Here is a 21,290-nt window from a genome sequence, read left to right on the forward strand (position 1 = left end):
TTGGCATTCATGCTTGAAACGACATAAATTGTTGACATTGTTGTCGCTTAATTATCTGTCACAACTATTTTAACTGGAATTTTGTGAAAGTGGAACAGAAAATGTGTGGTGACATCTTAGTAACTTCATGGTTTGCTGTATTAGGGCCAGAGTGGTAAAAGAAAAGAGTGAGTAAGAGAGAGAGAGAGAGAGAGAGAGATTTATTCGTACACTACAGTGAGTGACAAGGATGAAAACAACCTCAGGATGCTGCTCTGTAATTCTTTTGCTTGGCTAAAGGGCACTGCATTCAAAGAGAAGTAGGTACCATAATAGTCTAGTTTTAGCATTAGACGAGTCTGGGGTTCTTAAACACAGGAACAGGATAATTAATTCAGACGCAGCCATATGCAGTGTGACATTATAGTAAGTGGATGATTGTAGTTTGGAAAAGGTCAGAAGCAGTATCAGAAGACACGAGGACTTGACGTCAAGAGGCCATGTAGCAGTCCTGCAGGCGGGAATGATTTCCAGGTCTATCTAACAAAAGGAAGACACGCGTTGAATTATGTGCAGTGCTAGTGGCAGAGCAGGCCTGGCATATCACCGGCATCATTATCAAAAAGATTTGAGCCACTTTATGTCAGCAGCAAAGAATGATGTCTGCCCAGTTACCTCGGCTTCAGACTGAGAAGCAGCAACATGCAACAGATGAGCAGATCCGTGTGGAAGGTGGTGGAGGTCGAAAGGATGAAGACTGAATTCTAGACACGAGTGAACTGTAGAAAGTCAAAGCAGATGAGAAGAGACAAGACAAGGAAAGAAAATGTGGCAATATGGTGTGGACATGCAACAAACTGGGTTAGACAAAAATGGCCAAGGATGTTCTGTTACATAAAACTGTGACAGAGGCCATAAGTGGCACAGACTCAAGATCAGATCAGGTCCACTGTCTGCATCAGGTGTAGGGCAAAAAAAAAAAAAAAGATCAAAGAAGATCAAAATAATCCTCACTGTTGGACGGTTGAAGTGATATAGGAAAATGAGGATTGCACCATCTTCAGGTAATTCACTAAAAAGGCTGCCAAACCTCACATTCATATCAAGTGGACAGGCGGGCTGATAGAGGACAATCATGTGGAGAGGTCCGGGGTGAGTTATAGTGATGGCACAGAATCCAAATGAAAGAAACGCTAAGAGTGACACTGGAGGAATAAGCAATTCCCACTCAGGAGAGATGAGCAGACCTGAGCAGCTCTATGGCCTCGTGTCTGCGGAGAGACAGCGAGGAGGAGAGGGACGGGGAGAGTGCAGCAGGTGCTGCCACGTACCGCCGAGTGATTTATGTCGGTGCGAGAGCAACAAAATGTAGAAACAAGATCGGAGCACGTTCCGAGATGAACTCAGGACTTTGTAGACTGCTGACTGATAGTTCCTGTCTCTCCTCTACAATGCTTTAAGATGAGACAGAGGGACAGATATGGCCAGAGATAATGCATTTCCAAGGATATCTTAAGGAACAAAATGGAGGAGAGTGTTGAGAAAGAGGCTCATGGACACGGACCTGTTAATGTGAGAGGAACCAGCAGAGTGATGGACCTTCATTCACTTTTCCTCCACACAGTAAGCTGTAGTAGTTCCCATGCATAATTCTACATAACATGAATATAGCTTTACAGATGGTCCTATAAGATACCTGAGGCCAGAATGTTATACTGCAGCAATAACAATCCCCTACAGGTGTATTGAGTTAATTAGCAATTTCCAGAAAGCTGTGGAGGGAGGGGCAGAGTTAGCCTGCGGCCTTTAATGAAAACAAATCAGCCCATGGACATTAACCACAAGCTGCACAACTATAAGTCCATACTGCTCCTGTACCTCATATGACATCATCTTCCTCGCAGAAATAAATCCAAGACATTCCAGTTTAACATACTTTAAATGAAGCATTTCCAACATATGATTTCACAGCTATAGCCTCAAAGGGGCTATTTGGAAGTTTTCTCTGACAGTTTCTTGCCAGGAGCGGGTGGTGGTGATTGTCACTTGACAAGCCGTTGGTGCATTTATAAGACAAGAGGTTACAATACACCCTTCGAGCCTGGTTACATCTTCAGGGCAGATTGGAGGCTACAGCGAGTTTCGGAAAGAGACGTAACGAGGCAGGGCAGGTTACAAATGCTAACATGAGTCAAAGACAAGACGGGGAAAAGTTAACATTACCGGTGCTTTCCGACTCTACAGACAGCTCTTAGTGAGAAAAGAAATTAAAGTTGAGGCCGAACTCATGGAATTTCTTTGAGACTGGTTAGTAAACAGCTACATGCTAACAGCTATACTGTAGCAATACCATGACTTGCATATAACTAATTCAAAGGTACTCACAAGTAAATTATAAATCACCTATTTCGTACATATGACATAGTTTTGTTCACATTCTCCTTTATTGTTCACTATGGGGCAACATAACCTGCACGGATCGGATTGGATCAGATCACAGTTTTCGAGTCACAGATCGGAGCTGCCGATACGAGCAGATCCTTTTTTTTTGATTGCCCGTTTATTCGGTGTTCCCACATTACACGTACAACTTCCTCCTTCAAATGATCAGTGGACCACTTGCATGTCGATCTGCACGGATCACGGATCAACAATGATCCATTGCAGTAGGCTACTATAGTTTACACATAAAGTGTATGCATGAGCACACTTCACCTGACATACATCATCTGTGTAAGGTACCAGGTTGGTATAGCAACCAGACAGTTTATAGGAAGAAACCAGTTCATGATAAACTGATGAAATGCTGCAGTTTCAAACACTTTATTGGGAACCATGTAGTTGTGAAGATATATTGTTTAAGGAAGGGCTGTCTTCACTCTGTCCTTTAACAACCTTCCTTTATATTGCTCTGGATCCATTCAGGTTCTGCCCTCACTTCCAAAAGAACAAAAAGTCTTCACTATCCTCCAGCTTGTATATCTCTGCCGACAGTTCCTTCTGTTTGTTGATGATTCTCAAATGCCTCCAAGTTATTACACTGGACTGGCTCTGTAGTGTTGATTTAGCCCATGCTCCTTTTAGAATGGGTTAACTCACACTTTATTCGGTTCACTAGATAAAAGAGTCAGCTAAATTGTTAAGTTCAGTCAAGTCAGGATAAAGAAAAGGCTTAATGATAGATGCAAGGATTTTAGTCCACCTCTAGTTCACGCTGATGGAGAGTAATTTGGGTGTGGTCCCTTTAAGTGGAGGTGTAGGGTACTTTTAATAGATAAGGCCTCATATAGGGCCAGCTCAGCTAGTTCATTATGTATCTGATAATAATCAAATACCACTGGCATGGGGTGACAGGAATTAAAACGAGAGAGAGAGCTGAGAATCCCTAGTATCTATTGTAATGTGAAATACTGGAATGTAACCAGGGCGTTTTTTGTTTGACTTCACCTAGTGTGACAGCCTCCCCTCCTCCATAGCTCTGTTAATTCCTCATGATCCCCACTGCAATAGTCTTCCATTGTTTACCTAATATCATTTTAGTGTTGAAATTAAAAATCCCAGAACAAACAACTAGTACTAAACCATACGGTGTATAGGTCCAACACACAGGTGAGCTTACCCTCAACACCCTGAGACCACTTAAAGAAATAATGAATGAAAAAATGTAACATGAACTTGAAATGAACTGACCAATCCACAGGGCATGACTGCAGATTTGAGAGTTCATCCGTAGTGCATCTACAAGCATGCCTTTTTCATATTAATATGATTCTTAAGGGAAGCTGCTGTATTACTTGTTAATCATTTACATAGGGGATGGACATAAGAACATGAAACATATTTACATGAATAGATAGTAGGCTATGTTCTTGCCTGGATAATCGTGTATATTACATTCCTGTTTTCATTTTTCTGTATCAGTAAATGGTAAGGAGTAAAAAGGCTGAATTTATATAAGAAGACCCTTCATGATCTGAAAATAAAATGTCACTGCATGCATTGCATTGACTAGTCAACAGCAGGGCATGATGTGCTGAAGCAACAAAAGACCAAAAATTAGGCGATGTGAAAAATGCCATAAGTCAATGGAAGGTTCTTTGGCAAGAATTAAACAGTGAATAATGAAATAACTGCTGACAGCACCTACAGAATCCTCTATTTGCACTACCCTACAGAACATAATAAATAAATAAATAACAAACCACAGTACACATCAGTCTAGACCTATGAAGGTCAGGGCAAGGCAAACAAAGTGGCAACTGTGATTAGTGTTCCCACTTGAACCTCAAAACTTTGTGAGCAACCTGCCAGTGTTACATATTACCAGGCGACCTGCCTCTCGATGAGGCGGTCAGTAACAGAAATGGAAAAAAAGTGTGGAGGATCCAGCCATCCACCACCTCCTCCTCCTTGCTGTTTAAACTGCTGGATTTGTACACATACCTCCAGAGAGAACCTGCTAGAAATTCATGCCATGGAAATGCAGAGAAGGTCTAGGGAAGTAGACTATGAGTGGGCTGCTATGGGCTGAGAATGTACAATGTGCAATATGTGTTTGTAGAATGGGTTATCTGATGACCTAGGTGGCCTCAGACCTATCCCTAGTCCCCTTGTTACAACTGTGCCTGTTTAATCAATGATGAGTAATGGATTTTCTTCTACAGTAGAGTAAGAGGTTTAAGTAAGCAATGTACAGTATGTAAGATACACAAGAGTGCAGCAACTGGGAGCATGAAAGGAGAAAAAATATTCCCACTATGCTGCAGTCTGTAAATACTGTTTTGAAAAAATGAACTTGCCTGTATACAAAATATTTCAAAGGATCCCCAATCCTTACGGGACTATCAAACACTACTTATTGTGCGTGTGTGTGTGTCACAAACTGTGTACCTTTCTCACTCCCTGAGTGAGTTCAAGTGTGGATAGCCAGTGAATGTGTGACTAATCAATAGAGCTAGTGAGTAAACAAGTGAATAGGTTCAGCAAGTCAGTTTGCAAAGAAAAGCAAAAAGAGAGAGAGAAAAAATCAGAAAGTGAGTGCTACTGGGAGACTATGGACATTAGCTATTTTCCAACAAGTATATTGAGTCAAAGCTATGTCAGGAAAATGTCAAGTCATCAGTTCAGCGGAAGCTCAGCTCAGTGACAATAGTCTCTATTAGCATTCACATCCAGTGTCCATAAGTGAATCCTCTTATCTTCTATGCAGCTACTCTCCCCCTCATCAAAAACCTGAATAGCAGTAGAGCAAACACAAAGCGCAAAGCCCATGATGTGCAAGCAAAAAAAAAAAAAAAAAAAGCAAACGAGTACCTAAACAAGCACAAATGTCTTGTCACAAACAACATAGCTTAAGCTCAAGATTATGCAGAGCAGGAAATGTAATCAGTCTCATTTATCTGTATTTCTGTACAATTCTGCAGCAAAACAAACATTTGCATCTCAACAGAGATTAGGATTTAAGCGAATATGCAAACACCCAACCGAAAACAAGAGATATCCTGTTATATACAAAGTGGTCCTAAAACTACCTCTGCTCCCTTTAATAGGTACGCCATGTATTTGACTAACCTGCTGTGCAAGGGTGAGTAATCAAGTGGCAGACTTATCATCTATCAAAGCAGTGTAAATAATTACCTCTGGTCGCTTCGCTGCGGACAGAGTTTTGTTTAGGAGGAGTGGCGGTGGTGTGGGTCATACCTCGCATTCTCGGGAGCCTGAGATGGTGTAGGTGCAGGGTCCGGTCCCATTCACAAGCACATCCATGGCCTCAGAGTTGGTAGGCTTGTAGTCCACATAGTACTCCTGCAGCGGAGAGCTCAGGGTGCGCTCCGTCTCTCTAGCTTTCTTGCGACGCTTGCGGGCTGCTGCCGAATGCTCCTGCAACTGCTTGACACTGCTAGGATAGCGCTTCCAAGACACGTAGATCACCAACAGGATCATGGCAACAGAAAGAAAAAGGGCAACACTTCCAGCCACAATCTTATGGAAGGACACAGGCTCCAAGTCTTGCTCTGGGGGTGCCACAGGGGGGGTAACAGCAGATGACGTGGACCCTCGAACAGATCCCTCTCCCCTTTTTCCAGAACCAGTAGGTGAAGCCAGAATGGCTGGGCGAAGCTCAGTCTGCACAGGGACATTGGATGGGGTTGGAGGAATACTCACAGTAAGCGTTGTCATTGGGTTTGATTGGCAAACACCAAAAGCTTCAACGGCATCCATCACTTTTTCCCCCTGAGCTTTCTTGGGGGAGGCACAGATCATGGAGGTCTCCTTTGCCCCTCTGAAGTTTCTCAGCCAGATCACCAAAGGGCAGATGGCAGGGCCACAGTCCCATACATTCCCAGCTAAGCTTATTGTAGTAAGTGAGATCCAGGCATCAACCACCTCCTGGGAAACATTGGTCAGCTTGTTGGAGTCCAGGTTGAGGGTCTGCAGGTTGGGCAGGCATTGATAAACTACCGCATCAACTTCCGCCAGATCATTTCCAGACAGGTCCAGTTTCTGGATGGAGGTCCAGGTCCAGGTGAGGCCCTGGCTCATTGACCGAATCCGATTCCACTGCAGATAAAGTGCCCGCAGATTGTAGAGGCGAGGAAAGTGAGAGAAATTGATCTTTGAGAATTGATTATGCTCCAGATGCAGCTCAGTGAGCTTGACCAGACCTGAAAATGCATTTCGAGTAATACTGCGCAAGCGGTTGTAACCGAGATCCAGGAACTCAAGATTTCTGCAATCTTGGAAAAGACGCACTGGGATGATTTTGAGAGAGTTTGACCGTATGTGAAGGCTGAGAAGCTTCCGTAGGCCCTGGAACTGCCCAGGCTGCAAGGCTTGCAGTTTGTTGTATGACAGGTCCAGATTACGCAAATTAGGGACAGGGTGGAATGTGGTGTTGTGGAGTGATGTGATCTTGTTGGAGCTCAGGATCAACTCTTTGAGCCTGCGGACCCCCTGGAAGGCCATTCCATCCACAGAGGCAATGTAATTGTGGTCCAAGTAGAGCCAGATGAGGTGGTTGAGACCAGCGAACTGGCCAGCACGAAGACCGGCGAGGCTGTTGTACCGTAAAGACAGGCCTTCACAGCCTCCTGAGAGATTCTTGGGAACATCGCGAAAGGCGCTTGACTCACAGTAGACAATTTTTCCATCACAGCGACAGCTTTTGGGGCATGGGCGCTCACTCAGAGATGGATTTGCCGCCAGCCACACCTGCATCAGGAGTTGGACCACTAGCCAGCGACGCCGCAGAGCAGAGCCTAAGTAAAAAAGGGGAAGAAAAGAGAAGAATGTTAAGATTTTAACATTTAATTCATAATTTACAATTTTTACTTCAGTAAACAAATTTATGCTGAACATTGGCTTGTTTTTATGTGTTTCAATAACCTACCTACCCTATTAAGTTTTGCTTATTGGCAGCATACTCATCTGCCCAAATAAACATGACTTATTACTACCCAAGAAGAAGAGTCAATTTTAACAGTTTTGCTTACAAACTTCTTAAGTATCCTGAGGCAAGCATCAAGAATATGTGCTTCCACATCTATATGGTTTTGTTATCATTATCAAGTAACAATTCTGCTGCAAGTAATCTCTTTTGTGTTTTAGCTCTTAACTTATTCAATGTGATGATTAATTTATCTGAATCTGAATGGGAACAACACTAACCCTCTTTGCCAAAAAACATAAAAGCTTAAAAGCAAACCAGTAGCCAACCATTAACAAAACACAACAACTTAATGCAACATTGAGTTCTGAAAGTCAGGCAAATTGTTAAAGCAGTACTAAAGAACTTTCAGTTTTGGTTGAGTTTGGCGGCGCCAGTGGCCCAAAGCGGTAGTGTTTTGCCTGAAGGAAGACTCCATTTCCCATGAGCACTAGCGCATGGAAATTAACAGAAGACGTCCAAACTAAGTTTCTGTTAGCAGCGGATCATTTCTCAGTAAACACACTGAGAAATCCGACAGAAAGGTGCTGCATTGCCTGCTCCCTCCTCGTGGTGACTCGCAAAAGTGAAAGTGAAACTTAAAGCAGATATCAGTGGAATGTTTTTGTTAATATAAGTCCTAAATAGTCCTATTTTCCGTCAGCAATCACTTACATGAAGTATTTCAGCCTAAACACGAGTCTCTCCGTCACTCTGCTCTGCTGTAACCCGAGGAGAAAATTTTCCTTGTGGGATACAAGTGTTATCCAATGAGGAGAGAGAACGGCATGAAGGGCTGTGTGTGCAGCCAAGGGATGCGCGTGAATGTGGTGACGTAGCACGAGGACCAATTGATGCCTGACAAGGGCGGGGGCTGCTAACTCATGGTGCGTTCAAAGAAACTCGTACTTTGTGTTTTTCCTTCCTGTGAAGTCATACCAGTTCGATCTGGTACGAGTTCACGGGTCGGAAGTTACGAGTGGCCGTTATAGGGAACTTTCACAGACAACAGGATGGTAAAAACACGAGCTACGGGTTACCTGGAACGCTACCAAGTCGTAGTTGTGACTTGAAGCTGTAACTTACGGTTTCAAAAGCCTGCCTTGAACGCAGCATTAGCCGAAACGGCCGTGAAGCTGATATCTGCTTTAAGAGAGAGCCGGGTTCCTACCATGCTCCTCAAAGTTGCTTAGTGCCAGTGAAGGCGATACAGACCCCCTCAGGCCATGACAGAGGTGTCATTCAACCTGTTGTAAGTCGATGTACCATCACAAAAGTTATGAAAATATTATATGAAGGTTGAAAAGTTCCTTAGTGTTGGTTTAATAACTGCTGTTATGTCCTATAGGAAGGAAAGCTTTTCCACATCAACACCGAAAATGCCAGATGAAAATAAAATAATAAAAAAAACACGTTCAAAATGGTAAGCCTTTCAGTAACACTTTACTTGACGCCTATCTCTATAATGCATTATAACCATACTTAATGAGTTATATATAGTTATGAACACTCATAAATGATCATAATGTTTTATAACAATAAGCAAAACACATCATAGAGCAATTATAACTCTATAATACTTTACCTTTTAAGCCATTATAAAATGCTCTGTAATGTGTTATGCTTATTGTTATAAATCCTTATGGTAATTTATGAGTGTTCATAATGATAGTTATACACGTTTTTAAGCCAATTATAACACATAACTATAATGCATTATTGATGTGGGCTGGGCATAGTCAGTAAGTTACTAAGAATTATAACATATTATAATACCTGACCCTATAAGTCATGATAAAATGCTTTATAGTGTGTTATGATTATTATAAAGCATTATGATAATTTATGAGTGTTTATAACTATAGTTATACGGTGCTATAACTGCATTATAACTCATAAGTATGGCTATAATGCATTACAGGTGTCAAGTAAAGTGTTACCGAACTGTCTTTCATCTTGCTTTTTAGAGATAATTCTTACTATTCCAACAGTTAAGTAATTACTCCTCCGACCAGCATTGAAGATCAGACTCATATTCTTAAGTGGATTTTCCATAGACAGTATTTACAGCTATGGATAGACATATAAATCCTAAGGTCCATAGAAGTGAAAAAAAAAATGTAATCGGTATTTGTCAAAGCCCAACTCAGGGGGTTTGTACAATTTTAGTCTAAAAACCATCTAAGAAGTGTTTTTAGAGATTGTGGATAGTGTTTCTCATCAATCCTCACAGTGAAGTATTTTTTAGTACAAAAAAAGGAAACTTCTGCTACAGTTTATTTTTCACATAACTTAATATTTCTAGTTTAAAAATTGAATCCAGAGGACAATTGACAGTCTGTCGTGGTACATTTTAGGAATTGCAGGAATGCAATTAATTATATAACATAACTTGGCTTGAAGGTCAAATACATGCCTTGGGGTTTACCATGACCGAATCACTGCAATTTACAAAATGACTGCAACTTTGAATTAAGCACTTGCTTGTAAACCGTAGAAGTCCCACCAATGCTGCACTCTTGTTCACCTCCACCGTGCAAGAGCCTTGTCATTAGTTTCCCAATTTTAGAATCTAGTAGGACTTGTACAGTATATTTATATTTATATAACCATTCCAGGCAAACCCTCCTTCTGTCAGAAAAAAAAAAAACATCTTCCAACTGTAATCATAGATCAAAATGCATGTATCAGCTGTCTGTCCCTGGTGAATTGACTGAGATAAGGAGGAAATCTTTCATGTTTTGGGACTGGGAAATTAAACTAAAGAATTTGATAATCCCTGACTGAAATCAGGTAACTGTAAACTGTATGGTGAGTGAATCCTTTGGCATTTGTATTTGTTTTAGCTTATTTTTGTTCTCTCAATTTGGGCTTTTTTTTTTTGGCTCAAAGGCTTATTTGAGCCTCACTTGGTTTTCAGCAGGTTACAGCTTGTGTTTCCAATATTATTTTGTCCAATCTGAAACTTTGCTCATTTGTCTGGTTGAATAAAAGTTGAATGAAAATGATTTTAAAAAAAAATAGCATCAATTGTGAACTTTTATAGATGATAATTTACAATATTTTATAATGGTCTTGTGATATATTATGTGGCATAACTTGTTTTGATAAAATTAGAACTTGATGTGATCCGTAGATTATACAAACAGTGTTATGTAAATCACAAAACCATTCCGGAGCCACAGTGTAAAGCAAAGTTCACATTTTGTGGACTCATTACCTCAAATAGGTCGTAGCTATTTGGAGTGATGTTATTTGAGCTGCATGTTTACAGTGAATACACACTGACAATGACTGTTGCAGCAAAGCAACTTGCAATTCAGTCAATCATATTTTTTATCTATGTTTGTGTTTAGTCATCCTATAAGCCATCATTCCACCAACAGCAGAAGCTGATAAGTCATAAAAGGCAGCCTATACAGAGCAAGTTAACATTCAAGAGCTGATGGTGGTGTGTGCAATCCCGGAGGCGTTTCAATTTAGACTCCAGCCATTTTATGTTTAACCAAACCAAAGCAGGACTGGTTCAGCATGAATCATCTCCTCTGCTTTCCACACGTCTAAATAAAATAAAATAAAACATGAAAAATACAAAACACCATAACCCCTATAGAATTACACAACTCATCTCTGCTACAGAAAATCAGCTACCTGAATGCCAAATGTGTCTTTGGAGGACGACCAACTGACATATTCATGATGCACATTTCATTAATTTTCTGGGACGAGATGCTGCTGTGTTTCAAATGCTGTTTTGAATGTGAAGAAACGCTGGTCACTAGCTTCCTTATATCACTCCTTGTTCTGAGGTAAGACAGAGTTGTTTCCATTAAAATCGTTCCCCCTTACAGAGCCACTAATGATCTGTCATTAAGATACATTGATTTCCCCTTGAGGAGGTGGGATGGAGAGTGGGGGTTCACTACTCTTATGAGTGTTTCTCAAGGCAGTATCATCAAGTTTGGGACTTTATTACCATTATCACTGTGCGATAAGATTCTTATGTCAGGACAGAAGCAGTCTGCACTTTAATTAGCTTACAAAATAATGTTTTGGCAGGTGCTATATGCAGGTGCTATATGCTTTTTGAATTTTAATGTGTTACATGCTGGCATGTTAAACCTATGAAGAACTTGAGCTAAAGCACAAATCCTCCAGACGTTAGGGAGACTTGCGGACTACTTTGAGGCAACAAACACAATTTCAATTCTCTAACATTTTCTGTAATCTTTGCAGGATTTGTCAGAAATAATTCCCTGACATTGAGTGCCTGAGAGGCATCATACAGCATATGCTATCTAACATAGCCATTTCACTCCTTGCCAAGCATCTGCTGATCCCATATGGGTATTGTATGTGTGTATTACCATTTGTGTGTATGTGTGTGTGATGGCGAGCGAGACCCACTGTTTGTTTACCGAGGAATCTTTCATCATTCCTTACAGATGGTGGGAACCATGGAACTGCACAGATAATTTGTGCTGACTATTGATTATACCAACAGATACATCAATCATGTTTCTTCATACCACATCCCACAATTGTGATACTTTCACTTTAATACTGCGGAGAGAAAGATGGGGATCACAAGATGCAGTATTTCCAAAGGCAGCCAATTTCTTTTGGTCTCAGGTTTGTGGATGTGACTTTAACTAATTTGCCAACAAGTCTGAGCCTCAAAGCCTTACAAAACAAATAAAGGTAGTGATAGCAGGAGAACATTGATGCAGGGAAATGCCCGTGTGTAATGCTCCATGTGCATTTTGGGGAATTTTAATAGACAACTTTGAATGCAGCACACAATGTGTGGGCTGTTAAACATGAATGCATGTTTTCTAAATTCCCTGTTTGACTCGTATCCCAGGAGGACGCAGCAACAACCCCCTATTGCTTTTATTTCCCATGTGCATAATATGCATGCTTTATTAGAAGTGACTCTACCATCTCTTTCAGATAGAGCCTGCCTCACAAGACACCTCTCTCCCCCTTACTGACACTGTATGTGGTTTAATGAGCGCTCTGTGCGCTAATGCCTCTGTAAGCCATCTCCTTCCGCACTTCTCCTCTAATCTTATTCACAAAGGAGCACAAGTCACTCTCTGAGGTGTCACTCATGGGGTTTGCGTCTCTATTACCTCTTACATGACGTACCTCTCTCCATTACTGTTCTCCTGCTGTATCTGCTTAGATGAATGATTTCTCCACCATTTCCTTTTCCATCCCACTGAAAATATGCAATTTCTGCATGTCCTTGAACCCTGCAGCCATCAAGAGGCCCCCTTTTTTTATAATGTGAAGTCTATTTTTATGTGGTAAAACCTCAGCCCCTTCACTTCTCTTTTGATTTTCATTTTAACTCCTCAACTGTCTTGCTTTCTTCCAGTTTTTGAGTGTTGTTTTTTTCCTTGTTGCTTGTTCAGTGTTCAGTCTAATACATAGACCTTTGCTCTTCATTTTTCATTGTCACCCTCTGCAGTTATCTGTCTACATCTAATATGGATGGATAAGTCAGAGCTAAAGTTTGTCTAAAGGCATGTGCCTAATGCTTAGTTATGTAGCAGACAGCCCTGCTGTCCTCAGCACGAGAAGATAGCTATTTCTGCCTCTCAACCCTAACACATAGAGAGAGTAAGTGCACTTTACTGCTGACCTAAAATAAAACCAAATGTAGCTTAATAACTTGGCAAATGGACTCGCTAACTGGTGCACTTTGAGTGCACACAAGTGGCTTATTGCTATTTGGTGCCTGTCATTGACAAAACTGCTACCAGCCTTCGTCTTGACTGCACATAGAGGCTGGACAGCAGCCTAACACACAGGGAAGGACGTCCCCAGACCAGCCTCAGCCATTATATTAGTCTCCAATTATCTTTGAGATGATAGCAAGGCCTGCCAAGTTAGACTCATTCCAGGAGTGGTAAGAAAACACAAGTGTCTGTCTGGTATTTGTAGCACTTAACAGGTAGAATAGAGAAGATTAATGTTGGGAGTGTTGATGAAGACAATGGTGTGTGATAAATGGATGAATACACAATCACATGTGTGATGGGCCATTCTGTTTAAAGGGAAAGGGGTCTCAGGCATATGCAGTCCACTGTAAATGTCACATTACAACTGTAGAGCGATTTACTCTGGAAAGACAACACATTATCACACTAAAACTGTTGTGGATGCAGAACCACAAGGTTAATAATGTTACTTTTAATTATTACCTAATGAAACATTTCAAAGGGGAAACTATGTCCATAAGTTGTTTGTTCTACCACCTATCTTCTACCTAACACTAATTATTAGACATGCAGAAATTAAGTCACAGCCCGATCAAGTTGACCCAATGAATCCAACAGTGCAGGAACAGCAAAAAGATACTTTAGTTTTCCAAGCAGAAAGGAATCAAACTTAGTCAGAATTAGACAAATGGTCTGAGGCTAGGAAATGCATCATATCAGTAAGAGTATAGATGCACATCCAGTGTTAGGAAGGTGCAGAATGGCACTTGGAGCATCACTTCAACCTCGGCTACACTGAGCTCACTTGTACTCTGTAAATTATTTTTCCACATTGTCTTTCTTTGACTGGGGCCATTGTAAAACATTGCTGAAATATTTTACCACACCATACCAAGAGTTACTCATTCCAGTGTGCACACTGATCTCATAGCTCAGTGCAACCAGGCTGCTGCAATCCTGAGGAGGATAAGCAGGCATACTGTAGATAATGGATGTTGGATCCCCGGTGCTTCACAATCCATTGATTTTTTACTTTGAAAATAAGCAGATGTAAATAACAAATGCCCGGACATTGCCCTCAAAGGGCCAGTTGATCCTCCCCTCTTCACTTGCTTCACCTGACATTTCAAGGATGCTGCCTGTTGGATGCTGTAGGGCCAGCAGAAGGTCATCTGTTGCCCGTATTGTGCTACTCTGAAATATACCGAGGGAGGCGTGCCAGTATGACTGATATGGCTTTGATTTCAGTTTCACCATTGAATTATTGACTTTAGCATCATGCAGACAGGTGGTGCATAAGCTTTAACTGTGATTATATGTTTTATATAAGGAACCTGTGAGAAGTCATATGGGCCTCTCAGTTTATCTTAAAAATCTGCATCTACACCTCAGGCTGTGGCTTTTTTTTTTTTTTTTTTTTTTAAACTGTCCCTACCCTACTGTTCGCTTTCTGCAAAGCAGATCTCTAATGATATGGTCCATGAAACATAAGTGCATTCCATGCTGTTAATGAAGAGCATCACAGTCAGCCACATTGGTGGATAACTGAGCCCACAGCCCCATGTAATCATCAAATAATTGTGGGCAGCAGCGTGAATATGGGTGGTTGACAAAAAGTTGAGATGTTTTGGGGGGCCAGTTTTCTGCACCTCGACAAAAATATGTCTGTAGAGCATCTGCACCTGCACCTGAGTCGCAGTCAAAAATCACCACAAGGTTCCTAACATACTCTGATATTAAACTAAGACCTAGTCTATAAACCAGACTTTTAGATTTAACCATATATGGCGGCTTTGCAGTATACATAAATTGCCATCTGAGCTCCTACAGCCTGTACTGTAAGGCTTTGTATGCTGTTGTAGCTTATATTGATGTGGTGCAGTAACCCACTGTGGGTCGATATATCATGCAGCCTTACAATTAATGGCACAGCACCACCAGTGAACTTGGCCATCTGTATACTAGTTAAGAATGGCTGAGGAGATTAGGCTACTTCAGACAAGAATATCAGACCAGGAGAGTGCAAAAGGTGAGAGAAGCCCAGAGTGTTAAAAAAAAAAATGTTGGGAGAAAGGGGGCGAAATTAGGGATGGAGTGAAAGATGGGCCAAGAAGGTGGTGGTGGGGGTGAGAGCTGGGTTACGAGTATGTAACAGCGCGGGCATAGGGGAAACAGAGCGGGACTAAATAGCAAATTATTATTAACGATATAGAATTGAGAATAAGATGAGTTTCAAAAAAAGAAAGGAAAAGAGAAACGTGAACGCGCGCAGGCACCAAATGATCATGCGTTACAAGGAGAGACGCACAGTGAGAGGGAGAGAGAGCAGTGGTAGGGTTACATGGATGCACAGTTATATGCTGGATTTGGAGAGTCCCTCTTGATGGCAGGTGCAGAACACGACGCCTTACTTGAATGAGAATCAGTCTGCTAAGCAAAACCTGCACGAGCGGTGCCCTCAGCCCACAAGAGTTTTTTGGGGAGGCGTTAGCAGCGGGCTGGAACTGGACAATAGGCATCATGCGTACAGATTAAGGACAATCAATGATTATGCAGGACCACGCTTTATAAAGTTGACTGGCTTCCAACATTTCCCGTGATTAGCATTCCAGTCCATGTCAATGAGCCAGCCACTCTAACTAGTCAGGAGGAAGGGGGGATAAAAATGGACAGTCCTCACTTATACAAACAGGCTTCTTTCATTTGGTCGTGGTTTTGGATAAAACCTTTAAGCGCACAGTCTTCCAAAGACACACCACAAGTATCATCAGTGTCTCCTAATCCATAGCGCCAGGAAATGGAGGAAACATTATATTGCAGCTCTGCGACTAACAAGCTACAGCACAGGATTCTGTCACATTCCTCAAGCTCCCCGAACCACTTCACAAAAGATACCCAAACCCCCTTTTTAGCTGTTTCAACAGTGCGTTTGAGATAGACGACCATTTTTTTTAATGCAAACATCAGATTCAGAGCAGATTCTGCACGGAGGAGTCAAGGCATTTTGGGGGTGTATTATGAGAAAGGAGGACAACTAGAGTGTGTTTTTCAACAACCCACGCCATCAGAAAAAAAAGAAAGGGAAAAAGATGGAGAAGAAGAAGAGGGGAACACGAAACAGAACTTACCCATATCCGCGTATCTGTCAGCTCCAGCCTACAGGTTTTAATGGCTTCTGGTGCGCGACATCCGAGTCCGCATGACGCGCTCTCCTCAGACAGGTACCGTCCTAATCCACTAGCCCGGTTTCTCCGCGCAGCCGCCGACTCCAAAGCGCACCTGCCCTTTACTCTCCCGGACCAGGGTGTGCTATCCGGTTTAGTTCTGCATCTATAACCGTAAAACTGAAGCGGGGCGAATGTCATTTACTTCCAATTCCAGATTTAAAAAAAGGGGGAGGCAAATAAAAAGCAATCCGCTTTCAGTACTCCCTCTCCATGTCTTCGCAGCAGTGAAGAATCGCTCTCTTTTTTCAAGTTACAGGCAAAAAGAGTACTGCAGTAGGCGCAGACAATACCGAAGCCACATCCAAGTAATTCATGTCAGTCTTGCATGCGCAACGAGATTCCGCGAAAATCCTGCCGCAAAACTTCACAGATACAGTGACACGATGCAGAAAAAAAACAAGTGATAATTTTCCAAAGCAGCCGAGCAGCCCTTAGATTCCTCTTCCAAGGAAAACCCCAGCGTCTCTATTCTACAGGATGCTCAGTGTGATCCGCGCATGGCGCACAGTGGAGGAAAAGTAACGATGGCTTATCCACAAGTCTCTGTGAAACGCTGTCAGCGAGTCTCGCGGAAACGCCACATATCCAATTATCCACCTTTCTGTCCAAATGTTCCTTTCATTGTGGCCGTAGCTCGGTTTGAAATACAGCATGACGCTGTTGTTAATCACGTCTGCATGTCAAAGCAACTTTGTCAGGCAGAAGCGGAATGCCCTCTTCTGGCGAGACTGCGACCCCGTGAGCTCGTCCGAGGCTGCGTCGTGAGTTAAACATTACCGGTGACACGAATTTTAAAGGTTGCCAAATATTATCATTGGCGACTCCTGCGTTATGATCTGCTTGAACAACAAAACAAACCTGTTTACTGAAGAAATGCCATAATTATTACGTCGCCTATTATAAATGCAACATATACGCAGTGGTGGATATATTAGGGAATTAAGTAGCTAACATTAAAATAGTATGTTCTGTAGTGTGTTTGCGTGTGTGTTAGCTTCTCTATCTTTGTGAGGACCACCTTGACTGTTGGATATTTAATTCTCTGGAGATAGGTTACATTCTGATTGATATTTAGCTTCAGGTTGGAGGTAGGAATGTGGCTTTAGGTTAAATGTAGGGGTCAGATATGGATTGCAGTGTGTAGTTGGAAGCTATATGGAGTACATATTTCCATGGAGGTCCTCACAAGTTGCCTGCACAAGCATGCACAAAGCCATTGTGTAAGAATGAGGTCCATTGTGGAGGCAGCTATAACCACACGCTGAGAGCCAATGCGAGAGGCTGCAGGACGCTGTCCGTGGTGCTGAAATCATGCATTGGAATCAGTGGATACAGGCGGAGCGGTTCTCTGAATGTTTCCAGGGGTGCGTTTGCTTTCTGAGTAAACGGGTTATGAAAAACGACTGAACCAGGACTCATAAACACAACTCTAGTTAACATTGCACACTAACCCGTATTGGAAATGCAATGGTACTTAATCGACAGCGGCCTCCCTCTGCGACACCCCAGCTGCCTGTATTTAAGGAAGAAATGGGCACCTGAATTTTTAATGTGCATTGCGTCTGCACTGGTTCAGTAATCTATGCTGCCTACTTTTCTTTCAACTGCTGGCCTTAAACTGACACCCACATTCTCAATGAGTATATTCTTTTCACTGAGTCTTTTTTTGTTTGTTTTGTTTTTGTAAAATAATGTTTAACAATTTATGAAGTTAATTTAATATTTGTTTATGAAACAACTTATTAGTAGGGGTACATGGCATTTACGTTTTGTATACTTAAACTCCACTAAATTCAGCATGAAGCATTATTATTGCATATATATACAGTATAATTACTGTATTTGAATGTTTTTCCCATCTATAACCTGCTCACCAAACACACACACACACAATAGTTTAATCTCTCAGGCAATTAAAATGGGCCAGGTACAAATTTAAAATGCCACAAAATGTGATGCTGTCTTACACCTTTGTCCCTTTTATACCGTGAAAATTTAGACTATTTAAATGAGATTCATCCCCAGCAGCACAAGGGTTCCCTGCAGCGCATCATGCACTAATACTAAGCCAATCATTGATGTATGACTGCCACCAAATGCCCCTCTTCATTCGATCGTATGGTATATTGTCTTAAAAAATGCAAAGCAGTATTGTAGATCAGTGTGTTAAGGATATAAAAACTGTGTCATCTCCATGTTCTTCTAAATTGCCACAAACTGACGTGTTGTCTACCCATTCATCTCAGTGCTGGTTACCTGTCTCCACATCACCCTCTTTTTTTCCCAAAATGAAGCCAGACATCCTCCAACACCATTTTAAAATTCAGTGTCTTGCACTGTAACTCAGCCTCAGTATCTGCTCCCATGCAATTTGGCTGATGACTTTACTTCTGGATTTGGTTCAACAAGCAGAGGCCATTCTGCTGACGGCGCTGAAACAATTAATACCCTGTGAAGTTATGGAGACACAGACAGTGCCAGCCCACAGGCTACAACAGTGATTTATCTTCTCAAGAAATATAACTGTATAGTTTACCTTCAACTTTTTTTTGTACACCACCAATGAATTGCATCTGCTTGTTGGTTTAAGTGTGTGTCGAGTAGGTTGTTTTCATTATGCAAGATTAAAAAAAGAGAGAAAAAGTCAAGAGCCTTGAACAAGGAAAAAGTATCTTACAGGTTATATATATAAAAAAAAAAACACACACACATCCCCCTGCTCCGGGCTGTCTGTTGCCTGGCAATGCTCGACAACCTTTCAGGTTGCACATGTTGAGGCCTTGGTGATTTCAATAGCACTGCTTTTTGAGATTAATAGATCAAATGGAAGAAACATCCTCCAAATTCTTATTGTTGTATCATTTTAAAGATTGACAAAAGTCTACACATGGTATAAAATTCAGGCTGTGAACATAACACAATGCATAATGAAATAGAAATGATTCTGAAATGGAAGTAGCACACACTAATGTGTGCACTCTTTATATTCTTGTGAGAATTAAAACAGGTAATAGTTTGCAAGTCCAATACAGTAAGTGTCTGAATGTATGACTCAGTGAGGGAAAATCAAAGTAACCTCTATTGCCTATTGAAAGTAATTCATGAAGCTGCTGGGAACCAAAATAAAAACATCACTGTAAATCACCACCACAGGTCAATAAAAAAAACATGTGGAAAACTACTGTAATTTCTAAAGATTTTCAAAAGAAAAGAATATGGATATAAAGGTGGATCAACCAGCTGTGATCCATTTAAAGGTCACACAATTACCCATGTGGTTCGGTCAATAGTCACACTGTATAGGTGAATGTATGGCCTTTGCTGGTGTACCTGCTCTGTCTAAGTGATTCTGACACCAGAAGATATTTCCAGGCTATCTCCAGGGTGAGAGACAGCTCTGTTCTGTCCTTCCCATGTTCACATTAGACTGGGACTTGTTCTCTCTAGTGTTCTTTTCTTTTTCCATTTCCTCTGATCTTAAGCCTGGCAGAATAATCTTAACCTGCCTCAAGGCAATTTTCAACCTGACACTGAGTTTTTCGAGTTCACCTATGAATGTGAATCACTGAGCAAATATCCAGGGACAGCTTATACGGTAAACACAGAATCATGTGAAAATAAAATAAAAACTTTTTCTCGTTTTTTTTTCGTTTTTTTTGTTATCTTTAAAAAAAAATAAAGACGTTTTTGGAACAAAGATTGTTATGATGCCAAGGTTGCCTCAGCAGATGTGGTTGTTGTAAATCTCTGTTTTGCAGGTTGCTTCCATTAACCTTTACCCCAAGCTGAGCTCCAATCTGGAGAGCTGAGTTCCACACACTGCGGCTCAGGTTGGGGATGAGTTGTTTGGGTTTGGATGTACATGAGCAGACACATGTAAAGTGCCTGAATCATGTTAAACATGCATGATAATGCAGACTGTTTGTATGTCCCGCATGGGGTAAGAGTAGGATTACAGTATGATATTATTTCATGAGGACTGCACCAATGACTTCAAATATTTTATCCCAGGCTCTACAGTACAATCCTCATTCTGCAGACCACAATACTGTCTTTTAGAAATGTGAACGCAACCCCACCCCCCCACATTTCTGATATTCATTCTTTTCCATTAAGTTCTGTACAAAAGGAAAATCTATTAGCAGACTGGATACGTGCTTGAGTTGTTTAATCCATCGCAGCGAACATCAAGTTCAAATTCATTTTTATGTCACATTGTTACAATTGTTAGGTAGAAATATATTACTTAGCAATGTGTCACGCTTTTTTTTTTTTTTTTTTAGAATTGTAAAAGCAGAGTAATTCCTTGTTACTTTAAAACTATGGAGATGGGTTTGTTTGTTGACTTACCAGTTTGACTAGTTTGACGGAGGGTTGTGTCACAGCCTGACTCAAGGCTTCAGGAGCGAATACCTCATTATGTAAAAAAAACCTAAACATGGTGGAAGGGAGAGGGAGAAACAGGTTGACTGTTGTCAGGTAGACTGCAGCCAGACCAGGTGAAGTGAATCACTCTCACGACCAGACTCCACCCATCAGGCTCCTGCAGAGAGGCCTGCCTGGAGAGGCTCATCAAAGCTGATATCAGTTGGGTCTCAGTGTGTTTAGCGACTAGTACTGTGAAAGGGCACCCTGTCTTTACCACAGGGTGACATGCAACACTGAGGGATCACCTGCTTGTCTTCAGAGTGAAGTTGTTAAAATGTTGCACTGACACTCACACAGACACTGTTTAGCAAAAGTCGTTTACCTTTCCAAGCACCTAATTAGTAAGATGATGCAATTAGCACATAATCTTTAATGAGTAACTGATTACATTTTGTCCAACTTCCACTGCAGACTTTTCAAATCAGTCAGCACTCCATAATCATGTTCCACTAATTCATTTCAACTAATTGTTTTTTGTTTTTTTTACAACACAAATTGGTC

General features: G+C 41.4%; 1 protein-coding gene across 1 annotated transcript in view; it reads right to left on the reverse strand.

Moving 5' to 3' along the window:
* LOC310995124 (leucine-rich repeat transmembrane neuronal protein 4) overlaps positions 1–16,266 on the reverse strand; it is a gene marked incomplete at both ends in the record, with an annotated part of 100,780 nt that extends 84,514 nt beyond the window's left edge. The window contains 2 exons of the mRNA XM_083984052.1: positions 5,680–7,238; positions 16,263–16,266. Coding sequence (XP_083840178.1) covers positions 5,680–7,238; positions 16,263–16,266 — 1,563 coding nt within the window. The remainder of the gene's footprint in view (positions 1–5,679; positions 7,239–16,262) is intronic.
* Positions 16,267–21,290: the final 5,024 nt, after the last annotated feature.

The sequence above is a fragment of the Trachurus trachurus genome (genome assembly GCF_905171665.1).
Source record: "Trachurus trachurus genome assembly, chromosome: 12".
Taxonomy (NCBI): domain Eukaryota; kingdom Metazoa; phylum Chordata; class Actinopteri; order Carangiformes; family Carangidae; genus Trachurus; species Trachurus trachurus.